This window comes from Miniopterus natalensis, chromosome 15 (assembly GCF_054644295.1).
Source record: "Miniopterus natalensis isolate mMinNat1 chromosome 15, mMinNat1.hap1, whole genome shotgun sequence".
NCBI lineage: Eukaryota > Metazoa > Chordata > Mammalia > Chiroptera > Miniopteridae > Miniopterus > Miniopterus natalensis.
In genome coordinates this window covers 6,320,532-6,343,445 of record NC_142095.1, presented here as the reverse complement: position 1 = coordinate 6,343,445, position 22,914 = coordinate 6,320,532, and the positions used below count along the sequence as shown (strand labels likewise).

Here is a 22,914-nt window from a genome sequence, read left to right as displayed (position 1 = left end):
TCCTACTAGGTGGTAATAAGTGTTGGGGACGTGTGGACTCTCTTTCCCACAGAATGTCCACTTAGTCGCCCCCAGAGACAAAGCAGCACTGGCCAGGTGCCCAGGCCAGCTGGTGATGCTGCATGGAGGGAACTGGCTGCCTGGGACGCTGGGAAAGTCCGGGCCTCTGCGGTTTCATTCCCACCTGTGACACGTGACATCTACGAGCACAGCTCCGGCTCCAGGCTCTGTGTGAGGAGCTGGGCACGGCCAGGTGGGGAGCAGGGATGCTGTCAACCACAAGTCAAGTCTGATGGTTTCACAAAGAACTTTTCTTTCCCTCCATCTTTCATGGTGGTCTCGAGTCTGCCTCTATCTGTGCCCATGTGTATGTGTTTCCACATCTAGTCAAGGACTTCGCAGTACTAGGTTTTTAAAGACAATATTGAAAGATTCTGTTTTGTCCTAAAAGTATCTATAATCTTGGTCCTGCATACGTTTTTTAGTTTCCATGGTATTTGTCCCCCCCCCCCCCCCCCGCCCCCAGTAAGACAGGCTGGCCTCAGCATTTACGAAGGAGCTGCCAGGGTGAAGCACCAGGAACCAGTGTCATCACACATGCATTCCCAGCATCTATAGTCATTCAAGATCCCGAGGAGGATGAGTTCCATTTCAAAAAACAATAAAAAATTCTAAAATTTCAGATCCCCGTATAGGCCAACGTTCTGCCATTAAATCGCTCTGAGTAAAGACACATTACTTTTTTTTTTTTAAGGGAGGGTTAAGCAAACACAAAAATACACCACAAATACAGTTCAAGTCTCTCCCCTTTTGTTGTTAATGAGCTCCTGCCTTTGCTGCTAGACTCCCGTTAATTTTGATCTGGCTGTTTACACACATTTTTAATTTGTTCAATCATTTCACTGACCAGCAGTTTCATGGTCCAATCTGTTTCAGGCAGAATGGACGGTTACAACATCCCCGGACTATTCTCAGGTTGGAAAAATTAATGAATTGAAATTGTGATGATTCTACATGATAGCTTTTTGTTCTAATTAGAGAATGGAGTCCTTCCCATACATGTAAAAGCGTTCGGGATCAGTGTAACAGGTGTGATAAATAAGATGAGTACTAGTATCTCCTGCTCCCTAGCCTTCCCCTGGCAGGCTGCTCTGGGCCTGTGACAGCTGTGGGAGAGGGAGAGGCAGGTGTGGCCGGTCACCACACAGCGCTGGAGTGGGTGGCATGGAGCTGCTGGGAGTACCCATGCCCCGGGGATGGGAAGGAGCATTTTCCTGTACTGCACGCCCCTGATCATATTCCGAGCCCAGGGTAAACCACACAGTGATGTTCTGTATGAGCCACACTCAGATCTACATAGGACTTGTCAGCTCACCTGTGAACTCACTACAAATGATCACCCAACTATAAAAGAGCATTCCAAACAACTGGCCCATCACAGAATCTTTCAACTTAATAAACATTCACCGAGTGCCTGTCCCCCCCAACAATGATTCCCATCCCCTGGTATCCATGCCTCCCCCGGACCAATGATTCCCATCCCCTGGTATCCATGCCTGCCCCCTCCCCCTCCATGATTCCCATCCCCTGGCATCCATCCTTGGGCAATCCCTTCCCCTTGAGCATGAGTGGAAGCTGGGACTTGCTTCTAATGGACAGAATGTGGGATGCCACTCCCATGCTGGACACATTATATGACACAGGCAAGGGATTTTGCTATTGCTCTATTTTCACCAGCTGCTCTGCCAAAGGCGATTACCTCCTTTGGGCCTGAAGGGAAGAGCGATGCCCCTCTCACCTGAAGAGGCACAGTAGTTGAGAAAGAATTGCGTGAGGGCTCTGGAAAGCGCGCTGTGGGAAAGGAGGGAGAGGGAGCCATCGCAGTGAAGCAGCCATCACGGGAGAGCAGCTAAGCTCAGGCTGTTGCTGCGCCGAACACGCGTGTTCCCCGCGCAGGAACGCAGCTCGGGGGGCAGAAAGGATCCCATCTGCCGCGGCAACCGCTCAGGGCCACGCTCCAGCACCCCGCCCCGGGCCTGTAGCCCGGGCACAGGCGACAGCAGGGCTGCTCCCGGGGGCTGCGGAGGCCGCGTCCTGGGCAGGCTGCGCGGTCCAGCGAGTCAGAGCCTTCGCCTCCCAGAAACGCAACGGCGACCTCAGGGCATGTGCCATGCAGATGCATCGCTCACCACATTCAGCTCACACATCTCGGGGCCTCAGTTAAACGGGCCAGCACCACACTCTCAGAGGCAGTTTTCGATGCTGTGATAAGTCAATACTGAAGGCTTAGAGGCCAACGGGAGCCATCACCACCTGTCTACTAATTTCAACCAACAGTCACACTGCTACGCTGATAAGTTATTAATACCTGGAGAACTGTCTGAGGCACAGGAACACCAGTTATTAATGATGGCGAGGGCTTACCTGATGGATCACGTGACACCCAATTCATGACAGCCAAGGGATGCAGAAGGCCCCTAAAGACAGGCCTTCCCTAAGCACACGGCTTCCTTCCGCCCCTGGTTACCCACAGAGCCGTGCCGTACCCTTTCACAAGCTCAAATCAGCCCATAACTACAGCAACAAAGCCGAGGTGAACACCGACTTCCGCGTACGACATCCCCAGTTCTCTCCAGGCATTTTTCCAGCGGGGCCAGCTGATCACGTGGCTGCTGTGCGAGCACTGGGGGAGGGGCCGGTGGGTCTGCCCACCCAGCAGTGTGCCCTCGAGTCTCCACGAGAAGAGCTGCCCTGTAGCAACGTAGGCAACTTGGGGATCGCCGGGTCTGAGACCTCAGTTTAGTGATGAGCACACAAGCAGAGGGCTGGAGACCTGCCCACGCTGCCACGACTGCTCCCTGCCAGGGGTCAGACTGGAACCCAGGCCTCAGACCCATAAACTCCTAGTGTTGGTTAAGGTCCCTTGGGGAGCGCTTTGATTCGCTGTTACACTTAAATGTAGCGATGCCATAGGGAGGTGGGAAACCGGACAGGCATAAATACAGTGTGGCCACAATGCTGACTCAGAACTGATGGCCTTAAGGATCAGAGGGAGGCACAGGCCTCTGCCGTGCCAAACTTAATGGTCACCTTTCTGTCCAGTAATTTTCCTGTAGGAGAGACTGGCCTCCTGTTCTGTTTACATCCCTCCCGAAGCAGATCACACTGATGTTGACAAGGGTCTTACAGCTGCCTGACCTCTCCGAGTGTCTCCGCGGATGCAGACAGCTGCTCGAAGAAGGCAGACTGAGGGAGATCTAATCCCCTGGAAGCCCACGAGGGTATTAGAGGAGTGGAGCTCAGTTGTGAAAAGACGCTATTTTTCTTTGGCTCTTTGTTCTTTAATCAAATCAGTGGAAATGAACTTGAAGAGCCTCGCAGAGCAGGCTGGCAGGGCTTCCACAGGGCTCCCACTTGGCCGCCTCTCTCTCTGGAGTGGTGCCACCGTCATGGCGCTCAGAACAGTGGAAAATTTATCCTGTGGCTGCAAACAAGCAGATGGTCTTGAGTCTAATGGAGGACCATCTAAAGACGCCTCGGTCTGCATTTTAAGGCTCAGACACAACTGCATTTGGAGTTACTGTTTCTCAGAAAAATTAGTTTCAAGGGGATTAGCTATGTGCTTAGCAGCCATTTCTTCCTGAGACTACAACTATGCTAAGATGTCATGAACTCACAAGAATTTTTTTCTCTCTACAGGTAAGCTGTTTGATGTGAGCATCCTGGGTCTGTCAACAGAATAAGCCCGAGTACCAGGAAGGGAAGGTGGATGGATGGATGCATTTTTAGTAAGTCCAAATAGCAGGGGTATCTGGACTGTCACAAGGGACACCTGATGGCTTAAATAAGATTCCTAAAGCTAAGGATGGAAAAACAACCAGGTCGTACAGCCAAATATAAATGAGTATCAAACCCACCCTGCCCTCCCATAAGGATTCCAACCCTCACCACTAAACCACCTCTAACCAAGTCCACACGGTCTGAAAGGGAACCTGGGGGAGCCTGAGGGGGGTGGGGGACTCGGAGCTTTACCATGGTGGCCAGTGCTGATGCAGTTGGTTTTAAGAGAATGTGGGAAAGGAGGCAGCTGGATACAATGGCCAAGGCTCCTGGTGGTCTTCTGGCTGCTGACAATGGCTGAAGGAAGGCCACCACCCAGTGACCAGACACAACTCTTCATTTCTTAAGTTCATTTTAAATCCAAATTAGTTTTGGTTGGTTAGCATTTCAAGATGACCTGGTCTTGGTTAAAATACAGCTGGACAGCAACTATTTTTAAGGACTATCAGGAAGGAGGAATCTGAGAGCACTCATTGCCAGAAAGCAGGGAAAGCTCCAAAGCAGTTACTTCTCTTCTGTAAGATCTCCAAGGACAGAGCATGAAAACCAGCCACTTCCAAGGATGGGATATTAAAATGACCTCCTAACGGTCAAGAAGTTCTTGGTTGCACTCAGCTGAGAATTCTGTTATTTACACCCATTCACTATATTTCCATCTGCTCTATGGTAGAAAATGGTGGAAAAGCCACAGACTTAGAGCTGCCAGCCTGGGCCTGACTCTACTTGTTCACGCTGTGTTCGTTCCTATCATTGTGCCCACTTTACAGAGGAAGAAACTGAGGCCCAGAGTGGTTTGGTAACTTGTCCAGGGTTACTTAGTAACGGTGAAGCTGGGATTCCTGAGACGCATATACCTGACTCCAAAAGCAATTCCCTTAACACCCAAGGTGTGCAAACCCCCCTCCTGCTCCGGGCACATTATATGTCCTTAGAGAACCAAACTGCTCCATCCAAGGCCAATGTTTTGGTACAGAGTGTGAAGAAAAACGACAATTCCTTAGCGAGTTCCTCCGACTGTAATTGTTTAATCACACATCATTTTCACAGAAATGATTTGTGCACAGCTATCCTGAACAAAATTTAAATAACCCAGACTGATGTCTTTGGAAATGGTTTTCTACAACATACATTAAAAATAAGTGAACCCATTAGTCCAAGAAGTCCAAAAAAGCAATCTGGATTTACTCTGTCTCCAATCAAAACAGTATCTATCACATGAGCAAGGAGAGGGGGTTGGAGCTACGTTTCCCAGACATTTGGCAGATCATCTTCCCTCATGCCTGTGACTAAAACCAGACGTGCAAATTAAAAATATGCCTATCATTTTTTTTTTCAAGACAACTCAAACAAAACAGCCTGCAACCTACCCACACAAACACTGCTTGAGGCAACTTGAGCGAAGGAGTGAAGACAAGCTGGAGATCCATTTCTTTTTCCAAACAACAAATAAGAGATTTTTTTTTCCAAATTGTTTTTTTTTGGGGGGTGGAGGGGCAAGAATTGAAAGTTAGAGCCCTGATAACACAGTTCCCTGGCAGACAGTAACTGCCTCATAGACTTTAAAAGGACAGCCACCAATAAAAAATACATAAATAAAACAAAAATGTCTGAGGGGAAAATTCATTTCCTCCCAGCCAGGAGCTGAGGATAGGAGACATCAAACAGATTTTTGAAAGGAAAAGGGAAACAGAAGATGATGTACTTTTGAACTGAATTTCAAATCCAAGGGCATTATATCGGGCCTGGTCTTCTGCCCTCTGGCCCCCAGCACTTTCTTCACCTGTTCGCAGCATTTTATCTCATTTGTAAGTGGCACCACCAAGGACATCCACGGGAAGTATGAGATGCCTAACATCCAACACTAAATCTCGCCTCACCGTTCCCGGGGGAACTAGAGGAGCAGGACAATCCAGGCCTGTTCTCTGAACCCAACTCACCCACCACACCGGGAGGCGAGTCCATGCAATCGATGCAACAGGCCACAGACAAGGTGCTCAAACACCCCCTTCAGGCACCCAGCAACCAACCCGTTGTTTGTATTGTCAATTAAAACCCTTTCTGGCTGATTTCCAGTTCCAAAGGGATTTTAAAGAGAAGGTAAGCTCACTGTTTTAGAACCTACTGAGTGCCACTCCACAGGGTGTAGGTACCAGGAGGCAGGGACACTGGGGACCACCTTGGAAGCAACCACAGCTAGGGACCCTTCCCTTAATCTATCAAATCCAGGTTTGGAACAGGACCAAGAGTTTTTCAACTCTAACATTTGACAAACATAATGCAGGGAATTTCTGATAATTTATATATTTTTGCTTTGCTCACAGGATGTACTCAGTATTTGTTGCTGAATTTAATATCTGTGTTTTAATTCTGCTTCACCTATGAATTCAGTATGACTCACTGTGTTCTTAGGGCCATTATTAGTGCAAAGTGATGATTTTCCTTTAATTAGGTAGTATTTCAAAAAGTCCTTAAATCCAAACATCTCTTATTTTCTGCATTCCATTCTCAGGAGACAGAGGCAAATCACTAAATGTCCTGTTCTTAAGGACTTACTTTAAAGTCTAAATTTCTTAGTCTATCGATCACTATATTTCCATCCCAATCTCTTAGGTTGACATTCATTGCACGACATAATATTCAATCATATCTGAGGTTCTGTCGCATTGGAAATCAATGGAAAATAATACTGCTTATTACCTTAAATAAAAGATTTGCTATTTTAACAATTTACTAGTAATTAAAAACAAAAGTTAAAAATAAAGTCTGTGGCTTCCTGACATGGTTAGTGCTCAATAATGATTTCCTGAATCCCAAATATGACACACAGAGGAAAATTTCAAAGTCAAGGACTAGAATTTAGTAATAGAAAAAGGCACAAAAGAATGGGGCTCTGACCCTAGTGATGTTCATTTAATTACTGACTCATTCATTCAGCAAATACAAATTCCAAGTCTGGAGTAATCCTGTCCCTAGAGAGCTTCTAGTCTGGTGGTCACAGACAAATACCTTTGACCTTGATGAAACCAGCAATACAGTCTTCAATATCCTAGCAATTTGGTAAAAACAACAAGTAAATAGATGCATATAACTGTCCAGGCATTTACCTGGAAAAGGAAGACCTATACCTGTTGATCCTCAAGACAATGGAATTATTAATCTCAAGGCAAAGGAATTATTAATCTCAAAACAATGGAATTATTAATCTAGAACAGAACCTGAGACTGGGACTCTTAGAACTTTTAATATCTTACCAAAATATATCTTTTTTTCTTTTAAAATATGTAGTTTTAAGCATTCTGAAATCTCTAGAATTTATCACAGGGAGAATTTTTTCTTTACAAACACAGACACATTTTAAGGACACATGTGAACAGGGGCCAGAGCATGGGCGTCTCCTCTACAGCACAGCCCCCCTGGGCCCTTCTGTGGGGAGTGGATCTGTGCTTCCATCCCCCTGCCATACTGTTCCTGATCCAGTCATACGGTGACCAGGGAGATGCTAAGTGTGGTCCTATTTCATAGCCTAGTCCGCGGTCTCTACAGGTAAAAGTAAATTTGAGTCGGATTTGGCCACATTTCTTACATCGGGGAGAATAGTTGAGATACACACATTTTCAATTTTTCTTAGAAAACCAGGGGATTAGATAAGTAGCAACTTATATAGAAATTCACTAGCGAAGACAAGATGGTCAGAGCTTCCTAGAGCCCAGTGAAGCATCTTATTTTAATGTCTGGGTGCCTCTGTGCACTTTGAAGACTTTTCTCTCTAGTGGGTGCAGAGCATGCTGGGGAAAGTCCACCCATCAATGTAAGGGAAGGATTGTTCCCAGGTCTGAATTTGTGCAAAATGAACTACTTTAGAATTCTATCTGGCTTGATTTGGGATAATTTTACAGTCTTTTGGGAGCCACCCTTGTTACTAATGTCAACCACAGTCAATCCTTTGGAAAATGGGATTTGAGCTTTAACAAGGCTGGGTATGGCGCCCTGTAAAGTGCTCACATGCCCCTCCTCAGAGTAGTGATCTGTCCCAGGGATCCCAGAAAGGCCTATGACCTAACTGTTTCCATTTTTGCCAGAGCACCTATTTTAAGATTTCTCTTTTTTTGTCCAAAGACATCATTTGTTATTTACTTAATACATTAGCTTCTCAACTAGGTATGTGTCAACAAATTCAGTGTGATTAACTCCCTGTGCTGGGTGAGGGGACGCAGGAGTGGCTTCACCTGACCAAACGCAGTGAGATAGACGCACAGAAATGGGCAGCAGGTCCCTAGGTCACATGGTGAAGGGAAGGCTCCCCCAGGAGGTGGGTGGGTCTGTGAAGCTGATGGCAGAGTCTCTGGGTAGCAGGGTGCTGGGGAATCTATGAGCAGTGCAACCCCACTGGACCCAACAGGAAGAAGAAGGAATGACGGGAGAGGGGCTCAAGAGGTGCCGGGAGCCAGTATCCGTTACAGCATGAGTTGCCTTTGAAGAAAGTGAGCATTTGTGAGTTGGAGATAAATACACCCCAAGACCCGTCCTGAGGAGTCAGGGTTCATGCAGAAGGCTTAGAGCAGTGCCCAGCGCACGTGCCCACTGGTGCCAGCTGTTGCTACCCTCCATTATTATTACTGCCCAGCTGAGTGCCAGTCAGAACAGGTGGGGCTGCCACAAAGGAGGAACTGTGACTTGCCATCTAATCTGGTTTTATGGTACCATTTTATCCCAGAATTCCTTCCTGGTTCGCCCAGTGATGCAGGGTGCCCAAGCATGAGGTGGTCCTCCCCCTCCATCCCATCCCCATCCCATCCCCATCTCCCCCCACCACACTGCTTCCCACTGTGTCCTATGTACGCTGTCTCCCTCCAGCCACACTCAACCACTTTTTTGGGGTTCATTTCAGTGTTGGGGAAACTATGACACAGACAGGTCAAGTCATTCACCCTGAAGCTGCACAGAGTGGTGAGACAAACCACCTGACACAGGAAAAGGTGACAGATCACCTCAGAGGGCCACCAAACTCCCAAGACACTAAACTCTGGTTTCCTTTCACCTGGAGCTTCCTAGGCTGGGACCTGGCCTGGGTCCTGGGAAAGGGACCAGCTCCTCCCCAAGGACCGAGGCTCCACCCTGCCGCCCCGGGCTTTCTGGGAAGCCACTTCTTCATCTCACTGCATCGTTTCACTCAGTCAAACATCTCACACCCTCATTCTATGTGTGACACTTCCAACTTTCCACTAAAAATGAGTATTTACCTACCATACTCAGAGCACAAATGCAGGGAAAGAAAAGTTCAGAGGCTCTTGGGAACTGTTGGAATAGGTTTAAATACACTTAACCCTAGAAAACAAAGACATTAGCTAACACTGGCTGGCCCGAGGCCTGCCCAGTCAAGGGTCCCACATCAGATGTGAGGCCCCGGGCTATAATTAGCACTGGGGTATCTTTTAAAGTCCTTATCTGGTCCTTTCAACTGATTTCCTAGGCTGTTATCTTTCTCAAAGCCTCCATTTGGACCCAGCTCTGCTTCTGGGTGCGGCTCTGGTTCCCCGGGAGGGCTGGGTGCCCAGAGGCCAGTTCCCAAGGTGACTGCACCCAGCAAGCTGTGTCCTTGTGCTAGAGGCCATCCGGTCCGACTCCTTTCTATTTTTAATTGGAGCTTAAAATTACTGAGCACTGAATAAATCAATTTGAAAAGAAATAAAAGGGCATCCCTGGGATGACATCTACTGTCTAGAGTTCTTAGGAAAGGTCTCCCCAGCTGAGGCCCGATCATTTGGAAATGCCCTTTGTGAAGCAAACAGTTTTATTTCGCCCAGCCTGCCTCTCACCTTAGGCGCATCTAATTTGCTTATATCTTCAGGAACGCAGCGGTTTCCTATCTGACAGCGAAAAAAGAACCGCTCTCAGTACCTCTCCCCGCTCACTCCCGCACTCACCACACTGCCTCAGAGCTACGTGGAATAAGGGACCCACAGCGCGGGCGGGGTGGCCCGGGGCCTGCCTGAGAACCGCAGGGGCCCTGGGTGCCCAGCTGTTTGCGCCCACGGGCCCCCAGGCGGAAGGAGGGCGGCTGCAGGGCTGCACTCTGCCCAGCCTCCCGGTGCATGTACTTCTCAGCCCCGCACCTGCGGTCCCAGCCTCGCCTTTAAAGGGGAGCTGAATCGATGCTTTAAATACTGAAGGGTGCCCAGTGAAAGGCTGCAGGCCTGTCCCCGTCCTGGTCCTGGCCTTCGCCGGCCTCGACCCACGTTTACTGAGGAATTTACAAGCAGTGCCACTAGCCTCGCTGGCATCTCGGTCTCCCCACTTGATTCGTGGCCTCAAGCTTTAAGTGTAAAATATATATTATGTGAAAATAAATTTCACTCTGAAGATTCCACCTGATGTTTAAATTTTTTTTCTAAAAAGAAAGAGGGAGGAGGAGGAAGTATGTGAAGGACGTGTCTGGGATCTGAAAGGGACAGCAGGGAAGTCAGGGAATTACTCAAACCACGGCCGTGACCGCTGCCCTGAGGGAGGCTGGGCAACTCCAGCGTGGCTCGGTCTCCCTCTCTCTCTCTTTTCTTGGGTCCCTATAAAACGTGGAAGTCCTGGGAAGAGGTCTCTACTTTTTGGCGTTTTTGCTGTTCCTGCCCACACTTCCTGGGTGGCCCTCTGCAAGCTCCTCAGGATTCTGCTCACTCACTTCTTGCTCCGTGTTTCTGGAGGCGCAGACGTAGAAACTGGGGGGAGCGGCCCGGGGCGATTCTTGGAAATCCCTCCCTTTGCTGAGTGCTGGCTCTAGTCTACGGAGCACTGCTGGAATATTTTTGTTTTGCTTAGTTTATTTAGTTCATTAAACCCATTTGTCACTCGCATTACTAGGACTTGGGTTTTGCTGTGCCGTCCTAAATGCAGTCTTCTGTATTTATCAAATTGGTCAGATCGAGGCTGAAGGACATGCTGAGAGCGAGTCCCCTGAATTGTGTCTCCTGCCTGGCCTTTGCTAAAGAAAGACATTTATTTTCAGGACAGCTGCCCTTACCTGCTGCTTCAGTGCCTCCAAGGACTCAAATTCCAACCTGGCCAGTTTCGTCTGGATGTGCCGTGGTTTATCAGGGATGGCAAAGGCAAGGATGAACTTCAGCGCCAGGAGAGCGTGCTGAAACGGAGAAAGAGGACACGGTGACGCGCCGCATCCGAGCCAGGAGACAGGAGACAGGTTAGGAGCCAAGCGATCTGCGATCCCCCTCGTACATCCCGGCAGGCTCTGATTACGGGCCTGTAAAGTATCAGACGTCAGCCAGGCCCGGGAGTTATAGCTAATCCACCGCTGTGGCCCGTCCAATAATTACTGGCTGACTTGACTTTATTCTTTGAAAATCGGTCATTCCCTAAATCGATACCATAGGCTGCCCCCGCTGTTTAATAGGGGCAAAAGGGTTATGCTGGAGGGTCTTCCACATGTTTTTCTCTTTGTGTGCCAACAGCCGATGCCTCTCAGCATCCGACATTCGCGGCCACTCCGTCTTTCACCCAGCAGCTTCCTCCCAGTGCTGAGCCTCAGGCCACGTTACAGGAAACGCACAGGTGCCTGAGACATGAGCTGCACTGACGCCTCTGCATCCTCAGCAGTGTTTGTGGAGTTTCTCTCATGAGATAATAATAAATACTGATGGAGCGACTGACGGTGATACACTACCTTATGCTGCCGCCTCCGAACTCTCGGGAGGTGCACAGGAATGCAGAGAGCGCGCTTTAGCACGTGCACAGTGTACACGTAACAACATGGGAAACTTACACCTTGGCTATGCGATTTCCCTTCTACCTCAACGTCATGAAAAGGTCCCTATAACATAAGAACATGAGGTTTATGATTATGCTTCTTTCTCTGAAGAACAGAAATAAGCCAACGGGGCTGTTTCCATTGGTGAGCCTATCCCTAGGTGTACGACCTCAACTTGTGGATGGGTCTCCAATTCCAGCATCATTTTGTGATCCAGGATCAATGCCCACAGAAATCTGAACGATCAAGAAACTAAAGTTGCCTCTTTGATGACAGCATGAATTATTAAATATTAAAGGCTGTGAAATAATTTTTAAGGTAAGAAATAATTAAAAGGCATAAAGAAATATTGGGGAAGGAGATGAAACAGCCTCTAAGAAATGTTGCACTGAATTACTAACAATAACAAGAAAGACGGCTGAGAAAATGAAATAATTTTTTACTGCGATGTTTTCAAAGGAGAGTGAAGGATGAATAACATCTGGATGTCTCTTGGGAGATGCAGGACGTAATGAAGGAAGTCAGCATCATACCAAACCAGCAATAATTCAATCCAAAGACTCGAAATCAGCAGAACCCCAGGGCAGGCCAGGCATTGCCTGATATCAACAAGAGGTTTGGGGAACCAGGGATGGGCAGCCTTCCCAGAAATGTGGCTGCCACGACCAGAGAAGACACTGGAAGACCCTGATTAGGAGTCTGTTGTGGGAAAACAAGTAGGTGATGCATCACAGACCAGATGACATCCTATGTTCTAATTCTGAACTAACGGAATTGAATTAACAGGAACCTGAATGTTATCTACAAAGAACAAATGAATAATTCAGAAAAAGCTCTACTGTGCCATTATTTCAACCCATTAGAATACTGAGATATAATTTCACTTAACCTTTGCAGTGGAAATAAACAAATTAGTGTATGAAAAGAAATCTCCCGTTTTTGAGAAACTGTGTCCTCACATTGCCAGAGCACCACCATGGCCCAGGCCCCGGCCTCTTTCCTCTCTCCTAACACATCTGTCCCCATTTCTCTTCCTTGGGGTCTCAGCGGGAATTAGTGAGACATAGACCCTTCTGTGGTCTTCCCTCAGATGTACGGAGCTTGTAACACGTGTCAACTGTTCCTAGTGGTTTCCTTTGGATGGTGGCACTATGGGCGATCTCTTTACCTTTAGTCTTTAGTGGCATGTGTGACTTTTACATGGGGAAAAAACACTTATGTGAAAAAGAACACAGGGATCTCTCACTCCACAAATGAGTGACACCTGCCCTGTTGGCTCCTAACCTGCCCACCCGGTCACAACTGTCCATGCACCCAGGACACAAACCAAAACCAGGCAACTGGTGATCACAGAGTCTGGCAGTCACTTTTGATTCATGCATTCTGCAAACACACAGAGAGCGTGTAGAAAGGGCCAGGCTGCTCAGATGGTGGCCTTCTAGCACCACATCCTTACCTCCCAAACTTCCTGTCACAATGACCCCCCCACACACACACATGGCTATACCCAGAGGTCCCATCAATCTTACAGCTTTGTTTGTTTTAAACACATCATTTTAAAAAAGTGAAAACACCTCTGGGAGGGTAGAGGAGCAACACCGTTCACAGATACCTGTTAATTAATTTATGAGCTGGTGCTAAACTCTCTCTCTCTGCCCTGCCCTGCCCCCCACCGACTTGACCTCCAGTGCTTGGAAGTGGGGGGCCTCCGGCAGCAGGGGACTGGCTTCCAGAAGAGGGTGAAGGGGAGCAGGAAAAAGCCAACACTGTCTCGTGGTCAGGAAAGGATCATTTAGACACCCGCCAAGTTTCAAAAGATTAATTTTAAAAGTCTTGTTTACATTTCCCACACAGCAAATCTGTTTTAAGGCTGGAAACTGCTTTATGTTAACTGAACTGAGAAAAAAATTATAAAACACAGTTTAGCTTGTCTCTGTAAATAAAAGAAAACCTTAGATGAAATAGGAATTTGTAGAAAAACATACTCAAAATGAATAGTTGGGCGAGCTTTTCACAGTCTGTCCATGAAAACAGAAGACAAGTTCTGGGCCATGATTGTGATTCTTGATCAATGATGTTCTTTTAAAGTAAAACTCACACAATTATATCCTAAACAAAGTTAAGGAGAAAAGAAACACTGGAGGCGGTGGAGTGGGGGGGGTGGGCAGAGATGGGCAGAATTTTAAAACTAATAAATATGAAGAAGTTGTTTTTCCATAACTACGTGCTTCAAGTACTGATTGCGGGGTGTCTTAGTGAGGAAGAGGAGGAGGTGGGACCACAGGAAATCAGCACTCAGAAGGGCACCGTCTCCCAGGCCAGCAGCACGCCCCTTACCTTTGGTCCCTGCAGGGCTGTCACACTCAGGAGTCTTGTGCCAGGTGCACAGAGAGTGAGCAGGACCATTTTATTTTACAGAAACTAGAAAACTCATGACATGATCCACAGTAGCAGCTGTGTTTATAGCAGTGTGTCCCCAACCCTCTCTTCTGAAGTAGAAAATGCAAATTAGAGTTAAATTCTTGAAATCCTGAAGAGCTAATTTGATTCCTACAGTGGTGTGTCTGCCACAGTGCATCTTCCCATTCAGAGCCAGCCACCACTGAATAAAGGAAACTCCTTCCAAAGAGCATCCTCTGCTGACTACCAAATTACATGCCAAATGCCGATTAATAAGAAATGGTTAATGGAACCAAGCTTGGAAAAAAAATGTATGGAATTAGGCTCTCAAGGAAAAAAAACTCAGAAATTTTCATTTTAAGATGGTAGCACACACACCTACCTCTTCCACCTCCCCAGGGTTCCCTGAAATGACAGATATATATTCTAAAAAAATGAGATTGGAAAATTTGCCAGAGCTTCTGATGGAGCGGAACGTGCAGCTCAAGGGTCCCGAGACAATGGAAGGACCTCCCAAAGGAGCCTTAGTGAGGGACCAATGTCATGTTCAACCCCACAAAGGAAAGGGTGGGCCAGGGAGTCCGCACCAAAGTCAGTGCATTGGAGAACTGTCTTCAGGAAAGCTGGGGCCACAGGGAACCATCCCCCTCATGCTACCTTGTAAGACAGTAACTGCAGGTTCTACTCTGGCACTAAATCCAGAGACTTGTCCTTTAAAGAAAGCATGTGATCTGCTGGGAGAGTGCCTATGTAGGGCTTCAGGCCCAAGAGAGAAGCTGAGCCAGAGTCACGGCAGACTCCTACTAAAGACTTGCAGGCCACAGTGATGTCAGCAGGATGGCGGGATAAGAGTCCCAAACCTTGTTTCTTTATAGAGACATCAACTTAACAGCAATATACCATCCAAAAAGCATTTATAAGAACTCTAGAAACCAGTTAGGAGGTTGCAGTACCCTAGGCAAGCACAAAGCCAAGAACAACTTCATTAAAATGAGTAAGAAAAGCCACTTGATTTTGCCTGTGATAGCCCTTCCTCCGAGCTGGCACAGGTCAGCGCAGTTGGGAGAAATTGCCCAATTCTTAGCTTCTCCCTAAGGAGGGAAAGAGAAGAGCAGAACATAATCTAATTTTCCAGTTGTTTGGGGAGCTGCCCTAGGGACTGGTTTGTTTCTCACTGGACTCAGAGTGCTGGAGAGGACCTGGCATATTTTGGATGCTTGAAGGATGCTAAAAACAAAAGAGAGTTTGGTGGTTTGTTGAAGTACCAGAGAACCTGCGATACTGAAGATAGACACCAGAGGGAGCAAAAGATCACAAACTCCTAAAAAAGAAACCGCACACCTCCCTAATTCAGAAATTACATGCACAAGCCCAGAGAAGACACATCCCCAGAAAAGGTTTGAGACATCCCCAGGTCTCTAGCTGGGCTGACTGATGGGAGCCTTTCTCTATACAAAGCTAGTCTGTGCTGACTGGGAAATGTGTCCATTTTTCCAAAGGCCCAAATCTCAGCAAAAAATAATAAGGCACATTAAAAAACAATCAAAAAAACAACAACAACAGGGAAGCATGAACAATCAAAGGAAAAAGATAAATCTTGAATAACAATCCTAAAGAAATAGAGATCTATGAATGATCTGACAAATAATTCAAAACAATCATCTTAAAGAAGCTCAACAAATTTGAAGAGAACACAGAAAACTAACTGAAATCAGGAAAATGATGCATGAAAAAATGAGAATAACAACAAAGAGATAGAAACTATAAAAAAAGAACCAAAAACTATTAAAAAATTTCTAGAGCTGAAGAATGAATGCTATAATTGAATTTAAAAATTCACTAGATGGGTTCAACAGTAGACTTGATCAAGCAGAAGAAAGAATCAACAAACTTGAATACAGGTCATTTGAAATCATAGAATAAGAGGAGAGGAAAAAAGATGAAGGATGATGCCTAAGAGACTTTATGGACACCAACAAACAGATCAATATATGCATAATGGGAGTCTCAGAAGAGAAGAGAAAGAGGAAGTGGCAGAGAGCAAAGAGCTTATTTTAAGAAACAATGGTCAAAACTTCCCAAATCTAAGGAAGGAAATAAACATGCAAATTCAAGAAGCTCAAAAGACTCCAGCTAAGATGAACCCAAAGGAGCCCACACAAAGACACATTGTAATCAAACTGTCAAAAGACAAGGAGAGACTCTTGAAAGCAGGAAGACATAAATGTTGCAAGGGAGCTCCCATAGATTATCAGCAGATTTCTTAGCACAAATAATACAGGCCAGAGGGAGCGAGATGATGTATTCAACATGCTGAAAGAATAAACCTGCCAAGAGAGAATGCTATATCCAGCACTGAAGGAGAAATAAAGACCTTTCAAGATAAATAAAAGCTGAGGGAATGCATCACTACAAGACCTACCTTACAAAAAATGCTAAAAGGGAGTCCATTCAAAGAGAAATGAAAGGATGCTAAACAGCAACACAAAAACACATGAAAATATAAAGTTCTCTGGTGAAGGTAAATATATTGACATACAGGATCCTGTAATGCTGTAATAGTGGTGTGTACATCACTTTTAATTCTGGTGTAGACTTTAAAGGATAGAAGCATTAAAATAACTATAAAACTATGTGAATAGATACAAGATATAAAAAGATATAATTTATGGCACCAATAACATAAATAGGGGAAGGTAGAAGGGAGCAGAGATTCTGTATGTGACTAAAGTTTTTATCAGTATAAAATAGATGGTTATAAGATGTTTTATGTACTCCCCATGGTAACCACACAAAAAAGCACCTATAGAAGATACACAAAAGAAAAATGTGGAAGAAACCAAAGCAAGTCACTACAAAAAATCAATGAAACATAAAGGAAGGCGCTCAGAGAGAAAAAGAGGAACAAAAGAACTATAAGACATACAAAAAACAATTAAAGTAGTAGTAATTCTGTTCCTATCAGTAATTAATTAAAATGTAAATAGATTAAACTCCCTAATCAAAAACAGTGGCTAAATGAATTAAAAAACCCAAGATCCAAATATATGCTACCTACAAGAGACTCACTTTAGAAGTACAGACACACATAGGACAAAACGGAAAAAAGATATTCTGTGCAAATAGATGAGAAAGCATCACAAAAACTGGCTTTGTCTCAATAACACAATGAAGAGGAATCTTCTCTGAAGTTTCAAAGGAGGCTTCTCGTGCAGTGTCTTCAGATCCTAACACCTGGTGGGTCACTGGTGGACCCTAATTTCCGGTGCATAGAGAATAAGAAAAGTGAAGAAAATAACATTTAAAGAATACTTAAGTACCTGCTACATGAAGAAATATGAATTTCTTTAAATAGAAACTGATTCGCTACTTCTGCCCACTTCCCAGATAACGGGCTGGCTCCCTCCCTGGGAACCTGTGCTCAGTGGGAGCGACAGTCACCAACACCTGCAGAGGCATTAGGAGCAAAGGAAAGGACCCTACGGAAACAGAAGCTTCAGACAGAGCAGTTTATCATTAACAGTCAGAGTGACTGCACTTTATACAAAATGTGTATATTTTAAAGCCCCCGAAGTTTTCTGTTACACTGGTGGCACTAATTTGTACCTTCCAGATGTGAACATCTGCTAAACCTGGGCATTTTCTGGCTTGCACTTCAATGTAAGCTTTTGTGCACATCCACAGGGAGCTGAAGTCAGGCTGTGCCGCGTGTGCAGCAATGGCTTTGGAGGCCAGGGCTGGAGGCAGACTAGGTGCCCATCTCCTGGAGAGTGGATATGCAGATGGAAATGTATGTGCAGCACTGACCCAGGTTTCCGTACAGCCACACAGACGTCATAAAGATAATGCTGCGGGGAAAACAACTGGATAGAGACTAACAGCCCAAATCCGTGCACATACGCTTAAACACACACACAAACCCACACAATTTAAATGCATACAACTTAATGAAAGGAACTAGTTTGAAAGGGCTGCATACACTACGATTCCAACTCTCTGACATTCTGGAAAAAGCAAAACTGGAGAGAGAGTAAAAAGATCAGTGGTGGCCAGGGGCTTGGGAGAGAGAAGGGCAGGATGACTGGTGAAAAACAGATTTCTGAGGATGTTAAAACTATTTTGGATACTCCCGTAAAGGTGGATACATGGCATTATGCATCTGTCAAAACCCATAGAAGGTACAACACAGTGTGAGCCCTAAGGTAAACCGTGGGCCTCAGTTAATAACAGATCAATACTGGTTTATCAATTGTAACAAACATACCATACCTATGAAAGATGTTAAAAACAGGGGAAACTGGGGAATCCGGGGGTACATGGTGACTGTACTTTCAATATAATTTTTCTGTAAAACTAAAACTGCTCTAAAAAATAAAGTCTATTAATTTTAAAATGTGCATTGTAAATCAAGATTGCAAAGTATTTAATATTACATCTTTAAATAGACATATTCTGATTGCGGAGTATTTTTTCAGTGGAGTATTTTTGGAATGATTCTCTAATGATTTCCTCTCTTACATAACGCTGCTCTGGCAGCCCAAAAAACACTCAGAAACACTTTCCCCCAGTTGGAAACCTATTTAAGGCAACAAACGTTCGATCCCAGGTTTGACTCACAGTAAAAGTGCATCCAATTACAAAAGTAACATTAAGAAATCGACTATAAATAAACACTTATTGTTTTCATTACTGACCATAAGATGTCTCATATTTGGGGGTACAAAGTCTCAAAATTTCAAAATTCTATGCTTAGGAAACAGAATATCCCCTGCAAGTCTCGATCTTCTGCTCTTGACCTGAAACCTCACTGCATCCCTCCACAGCAGAGGATGGCTGTTCGGGGTATATACAAGGGGTGTTAAAATTCTACACCGTAACCAGTTTCACTAACAAAATTTCTGCGTTTGATACAACCCCATGGGTACTCCCACATTTTCCCTAGGTGTAAAAGTTTTTTAAAAATAAAGTTTTAAAGAACTACTGGCGGGGGGAGACATGATCCACTAGTATTACCCTCCAGTTTACCTCATTAAGAAAGGAGTTGAGAACTAATGGTTAAGTGTCAAATAAACATATCATCACATAAAAGTCATTTGTGAACCAAATGGAACAATGACAACACAGGTCCAGGGCTCAAATACCTCCTCAGACCCTGGACCATAACACTGTCCTTGTGGTCAGCTCAGAGCAGCAGGGAATGGCCCGACGACAAATGTCCCTACAGGTTCCTTACCATCAGATGGCTTGGGGTGTGATCACATACAGCAGCACTCTGGAAGCTGGGGTGACATGACCTTCCTGTTTGGACCAGGTATCATCTTAGCATAGCAGGTGCCTGTCACTGGTTAGTAGAAAAAGAAGGAGCCACACGGGGACAGACCCGTTGACTTGGCAGGTGACAGCAGCCTGCCCGCCACAGGCGCACAGGGTGGGTGAGGGTGGGAAAGACGGCAGCTCCCGCTCCCCAGGCCGGCGCTCGAGTGCAGCGCGCACGTGTGCAGGCCCCTGAGTGCTTTCTGTACCCTCACTTCATGTTCATAGCAATTCCACAAGGTATAAACTACATTCCCGTGTGACAGGCGAGGAAACTGAGCTGCAGTTCCTGCCTCCTGTGGCTCTATCTGCTCTGATGGCTTCTGCCTATGATAATGCAGGTGGCCTTCTAGGTGGACGCTTTCACCCCGATGTAGTGTCGATATAACGCTCCTCATTGTAAACCATATGGAATACGTGCACCATGCGCATGTTGCAGACAATTCAAAAATAAATAGGCCGTGACCTAACATTTGGCAAAAGCTCGAGAAATCAAGTAGCTGAAAAAGTCTGCTAGGTGATCGGACTCCCAAACTCTATCCTTATTTGGAGGCGAGAGCATCGGGAACCCAAGCCGAGCGCCTGGGAGAGTTTCACAGCCCCTGCAGGAGTGTCTCTGCTAAGTTAAGGCCCTTGAGGAATGACATTGAACTAGCTGAACAGCACATTATGCACAATCTTCTAAACTATCCTCGAGGACACGGATCATTATGTAAACCAAGGTTCCCTGTTCAAGGCATTACATAATAAAGTCAACTTCGAGTTTAATTAAAAAATAAAAATGTGTTTCTGAAGAAGAATGTTTATGCTTTCCCTTGTTTAATAACAAAGAGATGTACTACCTTTCCCTCTTCAGCTGTGGGAGAACATAAGGGCAAGACCGAGGGCCCAGCTGCACTGAATTTCTCCCCGGGTGGGTGGGCGAGAGCACACTGTCCCCGCTCTGCCAGATACTCTCTAAAAGTGTCTGAGCCAAATTTCCTGTTTACGTTTTCCAGTTTGTTGTTACTTCTCTTCTTCAAGTAGGTGGAGGTAGAAATAAAACATGAGCATTAGACTTGGATAATTCAGAATTTAGCCAATCTAAAGTCAAACAATGCAGTAAAAATTACCAATTCACAGAACTCAGGGGTACAAACAGAACTAGAGAAGTGAGGACCTTTAGGGAAATATCAGGACAGATACATCGCCCTGAAGAGAGCTTTTAAGAAAAGAAAAAGAGAGAACATTTTAGAAACGTTCTGCAGGCATTTCTAAATAAGTATGAGATAGCTTGAGTAGGAGAAAAGTTAATTACCAAATGGCTAAAATCAAAATGCGATACTGGGATCAGAGAGCCTCTGCACTAAAGAGATGAACTTACTTGTGCTCCCCTCCCCTCCCCTCCCCTCCCCTCCCCTCCCCTCCTCTCCCCTCCTCTCCTCTCCTCTCCTCCCAAAGCTCACTGAAACATCAGCCCCTGGCCCTCAGAGCCAGCCCCCTCCCCAATGAAAATGCTATTACACCGAAAGGGGACTTAGGAGGAGAGAGACAAGGCAGGGAACAGAAGAAAGCGTCAGGGAAATGAGAGTGCATTCATGAAGCAAAGTGCAGAACACTATTTTTGAAAGGGGGTGAGATCATTTGGAGAACAAAGAGCTCTTGGACACTAACCGTGTGACGGCAGAAAGAAATTCAACAGAAGAATTAGAGCATACAGTTGAGGAAATCTCAAAACAGACCAAAACAAATCAAAACAACCAAACAAGGAGACAGAAAACAGGGGGAAATGCACAAGAAATGATAAATCCAGAGAATGCAACAGAGGTCCAGAAACAGAGGAGATAAAAGACGGGGGAAAGGTCATTTTCAAAGCAATAATTCAAGACACTTCACAGACCTAAAGAACAGGAGCTTGCAAGGGTCAAGCTCAGTTGGTGGGAAAGCACCTGAACAGTCATCTAATTCATGGCACCCGCTCCCCAGTGCGAAACCAGCTGCTCTGATGGGCCACTGCCCCAGGACCTGCTCCCAGGGCAGCCAAGCCCTCGTGCACGACGCAGGGTGCGCACCAGATGACCGTGCTAACCCTCCACGCCCCTGAAGCCTCTTTTCTGAGTTCCTACCTCCGGAGGGGCTCTCTTTGCTCCCCAGACTGTGTGACCAAAGCAGCCAGACCAAGACTTGGTGGCAATTCCAAACCCTCCAAGCAAGAGTCTCGTGGTGGCGCCTAGGCTGGGTGCTCACTGCTCACCACAGGGCGGGGGTGGGGCGAGCTCCCCTCCGGAGCCATGGCTGCACCCACTGCAGTCAGCGAGGGAGGCTGGTGTCCCGGAGAAATGGGTAATGGGCAGGCAATTCGATAAATGGGACATGGATGTTGAAGAAAGAGACGGCTATTGAATTTGTCTCTTAAGAGATTCAATTTTGGGTCATGTTTAAGAATTATTTAATTATATCTTCTCTTAGCAACAAATGATTTCATGCTGTAAGCTTTCTGTGATCTGGGCACTGATGAGTGACCAGCAGCAAATGCCACAGAGCAGAAATCCAACAGGATGGCTCCTTCAAGAAAACTTCACCCTCTCCTCTCTGTGTGTTTTCATTTGCTGTGACAACAATGATCCACGTGGCTCCATCTGAGGGAAAAGACCTGCCTCCAGGCCAGCCCTAGGTCCTTTTCCCAGTAAGTGTAGAGGCTGGATATCTGGATATTTTTACAGTGTTGGGGATCTCGCGATCTTTCTTCCTGCAGGTGGCGTGTTTCTTGTTCTCGCTTGCATTGCACGTGGCATGTCACCGGAGAAGCCTCACTTCTGCAGCTAGAGTCCCATGCAGCACCTGGGGCAGCACTCACGCCCGGCCAGCTCCTGACCATGCAGCAGACACGAGCGACGATGGCAGCCGCCTGGCGCTCGCACTGCTCGGCGATTCCTGAGCCAGTATCACCCGCGACTGATCACGGACGGGGGCTGTGCTCTCCTCCCGTGGGCAGGACCAGTCACTGAGTGTTTGGACTTTACAGGTTTGCAGCCGATCAAACAGTGAGTAGGGGCCTGGTGTGGCCTAAAGGAACTGGTTACACACCCTCCGGGGTGGCCCCCAGAAACACGAGGGGCAAGGGGATGCAGCGAGTTCTCCCCGCGACGCTGTGGTCATCACAGTCTGCCAGGATGAACCCTTCGCTAACGTTCATTTCAGGTGCTCAAAACATGTTGTAAGTCACTTAGCTGGCGTTGTAGGTACATGCTGGAGAAAATTGGTTTTTTGTGCAAGAGGAGCATTTTGCTACAAAAAAGCGTCTCTATCTCCAGGTACCTAAATAAAGGGCACAGGAAAAGTCTTTCTCTTCTCTCCGAGGATGAGGGAAAGGGCAGAAAGCGTAGCGATGGCCACAGAGTCAACAAGCTGGTGTTTTGCTCCCTTTCTTAATATTGCGGATGATGCCAGGATGTTAACGTGTGCCCTGGCCTGGCTCCTGGGGTACAGTGTAACATCTTGAAAACTGCGATGACTTAAAACTTAAAACGTTTATCTCATGATCATTACTGATCCTGATTAAAAAAAAAAAAAAAGACTGTCTCATAATAAGTCAACAATCACCTAAACATTTGCCAATAAAAATCTTT

At 46.2% G+C, this 22,914-nt stretch overlaps 1 protein-coding gene across 4 annotated transcripts in view; it reads right to left on the bottom strand.

Moving 5' to 3' along the window:
- The window catches only part of ANO10 (anoctamin 10), a 93,024-nt gene that overhangs the window by 11,511 nt on the left and 58,599 nt on the right, over positions 1–22,914 (bottom strand). For all 4 annotated transcript variants that reach the window (XM_016196116.2, XM_016196115.2, XM_087824830.1 and 1 more), the window contains one exon: positions 10,853–10,969. In XM_016196116.2, the coding sequence (XP_016051602.2) occupies positions 10,853–10,969 (117 nt within the window). The remainder of the gene's footprint in view (positions 1–10,852; positions 10,970–22,914) is intronic.